Below are 9,338 nucleotides of genomic sequence, written 5' to 3'. Positions count from 1 at the left end.
TTTTACTACTACTATTACTACTACTACTACTACTACTACTACTACTATTGTTGTTACTATTGTTGTTGTTATTGTTGTTGTTGTATTATTGTTATCGATAATTTATACAACTAACCTTCATGTGGTTCAACCCCTGTTTTACCGAGTTATTTATTACTTTGACACTCCTGCACTTGGGAGAAGACACTTCCCAGCAATGACGCCAAAAACTTGACACAATCAAAGAGTTTGATGTCTTCTACTAAGTACAAGAGTATCGAAGTAATAAATAACCCGATAAGACCGGGGTCGAACCACAGGGAGGTGAATTATATAAATTACAAATAAAGAAAAAGATTTAAAGAGAATAATAACAGAAAAGGAGTTGAAGAAAGTTTTGGGATGTGATATTGATGTAAGGATAAAACAAAAACAAAACATATGTCAAGGTTATAGGATTCACTAATGGTATTTCAAATAAATATAATATAAACTCTTTTTATTACTCAACTAGAAACCACACACAAAGGAGGTTCTAATCGGATGATTTCTCGTTATTAGCTCATTATAAATTACTAACATGATCATATTAATTATCTTATATAAGTAATACCATACTTATAAATATCATCAAGCATTCATGTTGCTAGTTTATGTTAACAACAAATCAAGTTTCTATCATAATAACGATTTCGGCCGAAAACTATGAAAGATCAAGCATTTGATGTACCAAATATTATACAACACAAATCTAAATTAAACATTTAATAAGCAAGGTATTAAGAATTAGTAAGATAAAAAGATAAAACATGTTAATAACAATCTTTCTTGGATATAAACATTTAAAGCTCATGTTGAGTTTATATTATACCTATTCTAACACCATTAGAGAAACCTTTTCACCTTGACATAATTAACTTAGCTAAACATTAAGAAGGAGAAAAACACAAATAAACAATATAAGAACATAAACATAATATAAGCTAACTAAGTATAGGAAAGGAAATGAAAGAGCATAAACAAGAGATTACTATAGCATAAAAGAAAACTTGAACATTACAAAGATGTAGAGAGAAAGCAAGAAGATAACTTTGATCTTATATTATTAGATATGTTATTATAAAACATGTTTTAGTTAAGGAGTTATTAATACTTCAAGTGCAAAATGATAATATAAAACCTTGATAAACATACACTTTTAAGTATTAATTAATAAAGATAATCTATACACTTTTAAGTACTAATCAATAAATATATTCTATTTTTTTATTTTATTAAATAAATGATAGGATTATTGTTATATTAAAAAATAAAAAAAAAAGAGTTTTTTTGTTGCTTTCTTTTATGTGATTATTTTGGGTGTTTATATAATAAGTATTGATTGCATTTGTTATCTAAGAATTAACCCACATATGGTAAGATCCTTATATCGGTCATGTCCTTCAAAAAATTAAATATATTGGAAAAGGTTGATGCATGACTTTATTTTTAAAATATTGTTTTTCATTGTATATGTGAATTTGGATCTGTGGGTTCCAAAATGTCTTAAGCAATACCCTTTTAATCAACTTTCTCAACTATCTAGTAAATTATTATCTTACTAGTGGAGTCATCTTTGAGATGATAGCATTTAATTTTATTAAAAATATATTTTCTTTTAACCTTTGTGAGTAAATTTCTTTAAGAACTTTTTGGTTTTGGGGTTCATTTCTTCATATTGTTATGAGTGAATTTAGGCTAGATTGACACGATTCTACATAGGATTATTAAGAGTGAGTGATGGAATTCGAGCTTGATTTAAACATAACAAAAAAAAAAGTTTAAAGTCCAGTTTAAATTGGATCTAAATTAGAAAATCCATTTTCATAATTTGTTCTTCTTTCTCAATCCTATCCAATTCTTGTTTTTCTTGACTTTGTTGATTCATCATAGCTTGTTGCTCTAACATAATTTTTTTACCTTGTTTCTTTTGATCCTCAATTTCAACTAGAGTATCCATGAATTGTTGTCAGAGATTTGTTATAGTTGTCTCCCCAACTTTATCTTTTTCTTGTTTATATTTAAGTCGTTCCTTTACAGCCTTCTGATCAATTAGTCTATCTTGATAAATCGACGATTCACTGTCTTGTCCTAAACTAATAGAATCAAAGGTCGATGGAGCTGATAAAGTCGAACTTGTATTGACAAGATTTTTTTGTTTCTCGTTTGACCTTTGGTGTTAACTTGCATGCTCAAATTGTCATTTAGGTCCTTTTCTTAAGATAACCCAACAATGTTCTAGTTGAAATCGTTTGTCAACGCAAGAAGCATATATTTGTCTAGCATCATTATTTTGGTAAGTAAAAAATTAGAGAAATTAAATAATTTTTAAATATATGTTAAACAATTTAACATGAAAATGAATATTAAAATTACCCTTGATTCTTCGATCATTTCACTTTGCTGATGATTTTCAACTTGAGTAATAAATCCAACAAATTTATCGACTTCTCTATTTATTTCTTACCATCTACTTCAAATGCTTACTTGGGAACGATTATTCAAATTTTCTCAATTCTCTACGAAGTAAGCATGTACTCGCTCTCATAACTGTTTTGTTTGTTGTTCAACTTTTTGTAATTGGATCTTTGCTTGTATTTAACCATATAAAGACAAGTAAACAATCTTCCTCTAATGAGAAGTTTTTACTTCTTTGTGATTTTTTTATTATATAAACATTTAAATTCAAGGATGTTAAGTCATCAATTAATTGATTAGAATTACTTGGTTGAGAGAAAATATCTTCTGACTCACTCATAAGAAAGTTGGTGAAAAATCTTGGAAAATTTGAATCCATCTACATTAAAAAAAAAATCAAGTTAAAACCTTATAAGAAAGTGTAAAAGAAGTTCACATTCAATGTCCATCAATTTTGTAATTTCCATACATGTGAATTAATAAGCAATACTTCCTACTTGTTCTAACATTACAATTTAACCATTTTTTGGAACTAAACAAGGATTGATATACTAGTTTAATTGCATTTTCAACAAGATAAAATATAATTGACCTTAAATTAAAATAGAAAATAAATTTTAAATTTTAAATATATCACTCTATATTTTTATCAATATCAGTTACCATTATTATTTCCTCTCAATTTTGTCAAAGATAACAACATAAATAAATAAATTGTTTTCCTTTATTTTAGCTATTTCTATAGAAACATGTAGAAATAGTTTTTCACATATTAAATATCCATTTTGACTATCCTTTTACCTATTGTGTTGTAGTTGTAAAAAAAAAAAGTTAAAAGTACATAATTTTAAATTTAACTCTTCATTTGGCTCTCCAGTTAGAAATGTTTTAAAGTATTTACTTCTTATTATTATAATTTGACTATTTTTTTGAACTAAAAAAAGATTGATATTCTGATTTAATTGCATTTTCAACAAGACAAAAATATAATTATCCTCAAATTAAAATAGATAATCAAAAATAAATTTTAAATATGTCACTCTATATTTTTATCAATATTAGCTACCATTATTACTTCCTCTCAATTTTATTAAAAATAACAATATAAATAAATAAATTGTTTTTCTTTATTTTAGCTATTTCTATAGAAACATGTAGCTTTTCACATATTGGATATCCATTTTGACTATAATTTTACCTACTGTGTTGTAGTTGTAAAAAAAAAAAGGAAATAAAAGTTAAAAATACACATTTTTAAATTTAACTCTTTATTTGGCTCTTCGATCGGAGATGATCTAAAATATTTACTTCTTGTTAAATTGTTTTATCATCTTTTATTCATTTCTCAGTTCACTACTTATTTTTAGACAATCTAATCTAACATTTTTCAATGCTAATTCTTCAATTTTCTTAGTTTTAGATATATTTTTAACATCATCAATATTTAAAAATATATTTTCATATATAATTTTCATGTATGTGTATGTATAGGAGTTTTAAATCAAACCGTGACTCTTATAAAATTTAGAATTACTTACTTTATTATGGTTATATATAATATTAATTTCATGTTCATTTATAATTTTTAATGTCAATTTCTCATACTTCAATTTTTTATGTTTAATTTCTAATAAAGAGAAATGAAGTTTCTCATATTTGGATAAAGGGAAATATAGTTTTATTTGTTTGCATGTGCAAAGAAAAACAATTTTTCCGGTGATATCATAAGCGAACTCCATTTTCCTTTTCCTTTTTTCGGGAAATATAGTTTTATTTGTTTGCATGTGCGGATGAAAAGGAAAGAAAAACAATTTTTCCGGTGATATTATAAGCGAACTCCATTTTCCTTTTCTTTTTCTTTTTTTTTTTTCCCTTCCTTTCCTTTCTATTCCTAACTTTAACACCCAAACAAACGAAAGTGACTTAATTTCATTCCCACTACTTTCCTTCCCCTTACGTTTGGTCAAAATATACACATTGTAAGGATGATCTAATGTTTATAATTTTATTTCTTGAAAAGTTTAAAAAAATACAGTCTTTTCTTTTTCTTGTGTGGGTGTTGATGCTGTTGAATTTTGGATATTGGACTTCAAAATAAGCTATATCCTACCGAACTAGCATTAGTAAAGGCCCAAAGACCATGAATCATTGCCCAAACATAATCTGGTTGGCCCAAGGCCCGATGTATAATATCCCGAAATCATGAACTAAAGAAGAAAGAAGGCAAAGAACCTGGGCGGCAAGGATTGCAGCAAAGCCAAGACAGAATATTTCACTAGTTGAATGTACAGGTGCGAAGGCGGTAGCAATGGATGGAGTGGAAGAGAGCTCGAGCAAAGCGGCAGAGGCAGTGCTAGAAATCCTAAGGACCAGGGGCTGGTTTCTTGGCGGAATAGATCAATTAAACGCCTTAATCATAATTCACTCTGCTTTATCTGATGATGGCGACCCTTGCACTGTCGCAAACGCCGTTGAATCCGAGCTCCTCAACATGGATCTTAGATCCATTGGAGTCAAGTCCTTACCCGACCCAGACCTCCTCAATAAAACCTCCTATCTTCAAGGCCCCAATATCCTCCAGGTTATTTATTTATTTCCTCGCTTTTTTTTCTCGAATTTCAAATTATTTTCTTAATTTGCTTCTCCTCTCTCTTTTTTTAAATATATATACAAATAAAATAAAATAAAAAACAGATATCTGCAGTGAGAGATATTTCTGTTAGTAGCATAGAAGGGTTTTCGAATTCAAGCAAACGGCGACTGTTAAAACTCGGTCTCACTGATGGGCACAACGAGATAACTGCAATCGAATATTCTCATATTCCTTCAATCCCAGATGATATAGCTCCTGGTTCTAAGGTAATCTACCACTTATATTTTATTTTTTTTATCATTTCTAATTTTTAATTTAATCAATGCTTTTGGCAGGTTCGTTTGGATAACAAAGCTCCAGTACATAACTGTATTGTATGTTTGAATCCTAAAGTTATAACTGTAATAGGAGGCATGGTCCCATCACTTCATGAAGAATGGCAAATGAACCAAAAATATTCTGGTTTTTCACGTTCATCATTAAGGTTATCACAGGAAACTGATAATGGTGGCCCTCCTCCTTTTGAAAAGTTGCAAATTGGAGCACCCTCTCGTAGGTCTTCTCGGAAAGCCATGCGATCGGGTTTGTCTTCTAGATGTTATATGCAGCTTGCTTTTGACTGTAATAAGATCTTCTTAGTATTTTTAGTGCAGTATAGCATAATGTTTTCCTGCATTATGATTTTGTTCTGGTGCGGTCAAGGGCTAAAAACTACAGGGTTGGGATATTGGATAGCATTTAGGGTGTGAAATGAAATAAATAGATGGACAATAACTCTCTTTTTTTTTGTATTGGAAAGATTTGGAGCTTTTAGCATTTACTAGGATTATAGCTTTTCCCATACGCAAAGAAGCTTATCTTACAGCGCCCATATCTATTTTCTCAAAATTATTTCAATAAAGATAAAGAATCTCTCATCATTTTGTTTATTCCTGCCTCAAGGCAGGTAATGTTTGATTGTTTTACCATACTCTTGTAATTAGCATTCACTTAGTTATCCTAGTTGATGGCTACCTAGGTTTTTGCTAACACTTTATTTTAAGATTTCAAACTTTGTAAGTCGGCTATCTTGTGTGGATGTTCTAAGGCCCTATGTTTTGTCGTTTAAATTATGGAAGGGGGGCAGAGAGGATTGCATTTCCTTGCACCACTAAATTTCAACTTATTTTCCATTCCTTTGTTGAATGCAATAAATTTCCTTAAACAGAAACTCAAATCTATAACCACATTGAACCATGAAAGTTCACAAGTTCTACCTCACTGAGGCATTTAGAATTTGAACCTGAAATCTAATTGGAGTAATCTTGTTTACTACATTAAACAACTTCCTAGAGTTCACCATTGCATATCTGAAAACTGCAAAACATGTTGTGCAGTTCTGAGTTTGATGACATTCTTCTGCTCTGGTTATGTGACATCCCTGCATTGGTTTTGGCAGTGGGGAAATGAACCTCCATGAACCAAATGGTCAAGCTGTATAATCTCTTATTACTTTCACAGCAGTTTAAATCTACCCTTTTCACATTTTGATAGGAACTATAGCTTTTAATGCCTTGCAAAGATTTTGGATATATGGCAATTTAAACAATTTCTAGATGAGTTGATCGTAGATTTAGAAGATGCATTGATGATGCAGAAGGGAACAGAACTATACGAAACATTTTAGAGTTAAAAATATGTCAATCTAGAAATTTGAAAAGAAAAGAAAACAAGAATTCTAGGCTCTCAAAGTTGAAGAAAAAGAATAATATGTGTGTTTTCAAAATGAACTTGCCTGTTCATTATTGTAATCGTGATGTGCATGTTAAGTAGGCTTAGTGTCAAGTGCAAGTGCATGGGTTTTAGTCTTGAAAGTAGATCTTCTGCTTGGATACTAAAGGTTAGTACTGTATCTAGATGGTCAATCTACAGATCTTATGTGAGTAGGACAAGCACTTTGTACTGACCTGTTTGATTCTATATTTGATAGTTTTTGTTGCTTTCCAGTTTCTTATGAAGAGAAGGCAAGTATTCCAGATTACTTTAAGTCTACCTCCAACAGCACCATGCAAATTAGCACAGAAACTGCTGGAAACACCAAAGTTCTACCTCTTGATGCTCAAAGAAAAGCAGATGGTGTTGATGACAAAGTGAGAGTAGCTTCCCTCAGAACAAGTTACAAAGAAAATCCTAGAAACGTTCAGTGGAGATCAAAGGAAGGTGCTTGTTTATTTCCCTTTTCTTTGCAAGTTTACTATATTGTGCAATAAATGTTAAGGTGCACCAGATATTGTATGATGCAATTTTGTTTTGGAATGATAGAGAACTAGAACCTTTATTTTTGTATCATTGGACACTGCGGGATTATCTCTTGATAATTACAATGCAAGAGAGGTGGCCGAATCTGTTTCATTTAGCATGCAGGCATAGACACTACTTGGATGAAATTGCATGGTTTTTATTTGCAAAATACATGAAGGGTAGTTAATAAAGAGAGAGAGAGAGAGAGGGAGAGGGAAAGAGTTGTGATCTGTTATAGATTGTATATTGCAATTTCAATCACTAATGAACTATTTGGAATTATTGGTAGATTACCATGGGTCTACCTCCAAGAGCAATGTGCCTACTGTTGCAAAATCTTCTGGAAATGCTGAACTAAGGCTAATGGATTCAGAGCAGAAAGTAGATGATGATAAGGATAAAACAGTTTCCCTTAATGAAAGTCTTGAACAAAAGCCAAATGACTCCTCTGCAAGACAGAAGGAAGGTGCGAGTTCAATTTTATTGCATTTGCAACTGTATTCATGCTGTTTTGTAATGGCCTAGATGGGTGAATTTTTATTTTTCTAGTAAGAAAGAGAAGTACTGGAATCCTCACTTTTGTGTTCGTGAAACATGGGGGATAATGTTTTGAAGCCTACAGTGAAGGAGGTACTATCTAGATAATCATTTAAAATTGAATGATTGTAAGTTGAAAAAAGAAGAAGGGTGAGATAGATTCATCATGATTTATAGAATGAGATATGATACAGCACTTCTGAATTGCTTATTTTTGAATTTCCTTTGTTTCTTTATCTTGCCGTCGTAACTTTTAACATCTAAATTCTTGGCAGTAATTGAAACAGTCCCTGTTCAAAATCAAGCAGCTTCTCAAAAGTTACTTTTGAAAATGAATCACCACCCAAATCAAGGTGATCGGCATTCAAAAGGTCAGAAATATAGGAGGAAGAATAAGCAAGAAGAATCACAAGTTTTCACTCTAGAGGAGTGGGAAAAGAGTAATGCAGGGTCAAAGCATCTGACAAAAGATGATTTTCCGGATACTAGTTGTGACAAGGATCTTGCATCAAAGCTTCAAGACCAACTTGATGTGGAAGATTTTCATGTTAACATCCTTTCATTTTTTATTTGTTTTCAGTATTACTGTTGCTGTATTGTTTTGGTCCTCAAATCATTCAATTCATTGTTGTTACAGGTACATAGGAGAACTCATAACAATGTGGTGGATGACATTAGAATGAGCATGTTTAGTTATGAAAGAGATGGCAATAAGGTTCAAGAAATGGAACGTGGAGGAAGAGGGAGGGGGGGAGGGAGGGGAAGGGGGAGGTGGAGAAGATATAATTAAATTCAGTGGAAACTTACTATGTTTGTTTACGATTTTGGAGCTTGGAGCTTGCAAAACTTACGCAGGGTTTTTAACCTTGTGCCATAGCTGGCCGATGTTGATAACTTGAAAAGAATATACCAGAGTGAGTAAGATGATTTCCCTAGACAATGTGATCTAGCATCCTTTCTATAATTGGTACATGTTTGCTTTCATCTTACATATATCCATATTTTGGTGCTTTCTTTAATTAGTATCACACAAAATTCATCAACATCCTTTTTTCGTTGAATTGCTGTGGTTTTTTTCATTCATAATAGTTGCCTTGCCATCTTTGCAACTATATATTTAATATGTTTTACTATGTTTTCGTGACTTGATTCAATTTTGAATAGTAAAAAGGCTCATATATACCAATCCTGAGAACTCCTAAAATGATAATTTATAAATTATCGTATAATTTTATCAAAAGCATAATCTGAATAGATGAAAATGCTACACTCTCATTTGACACACACACACACACTCTCTTAAAAACTTTTAACATAATATTGATGGTGACTATCACTATATATAGATTATATGATGATCACCGTGCATGTAGATAATGGTAAATAGTTTGTCGCAGCTAAAATTCCTCTATCTCACTGTGTGAAGAGTCTGTAAGGGAGAGGGTCGTCCTGAATATTTTTTAGAAAAAGATATATTGGAAGTTTTGGTTTT

General features: G+C 31.0%; 1 protein-coding gene across 2 annotated transcripts; it reads left to right on the top strand.

Annotated features, from left to right (window-relative positions):
- The first annotated feature begins 4,639 nt into the window (after positions 1–4,639).
- On the top strand, positions 4,640–8,889 carry LOC105115625 (tudor domain protein (DUF1767)). 2 transcript variants are annotated; one of them, XM_011012570.1, is made up of 8 exons: positions 4,640–5,017; positions 5,131–5,295; positions 5,365–5,611; positions 7,016–7,168; positions 7,199–7,228; positions 7,599–7,775; positions 8,122–8,393; positions 8,484–8,889. In XM_011012570.1, the coding sequence occupies exons 1-8, from the start codon at positions 4,745–4,747 to the stop codon at positions 8,634–8,636; spliced, it is 1,470 nt and encodes a 489-aa protein (XP_011010872.1). In that variant the 5' UTR covers positions 4,640–4,744; the 3' UTR covers positions 8,637–8,889. The 2 variants fall into 2 exon arrangements, with proteins under 2 accessions (XP_011010872.1, XP_011010871.1); XM_011012569.1 differs by having other exon boundaries at positions 7,016–7,228.
- Positions 8,890–9,338: the final 449 nt, after the last annotated feature.

The sequence above is a fragment of the Populus euphratica genome, unplaced genomic scaffold (assembly GCF_000495115.2).
Source record: "Populus euphratica unplaced genomic scaffold, PopEup_1.0 scaffold740.1, whole genome shotgun sequence".
In the NCBI taxonomy this organism is placed as follows: Eukaryota; Viridiplantae; Streptophyta; class Magnoliopsida; order Malpighiales; family Salicaceae; genus Populus; species Populus euphratica.
The sequence above is the reverse complement of the archived record's forward strand: the minus strand, read 5'-3'. Positions and strand labels throughout refer to the sequence as shown.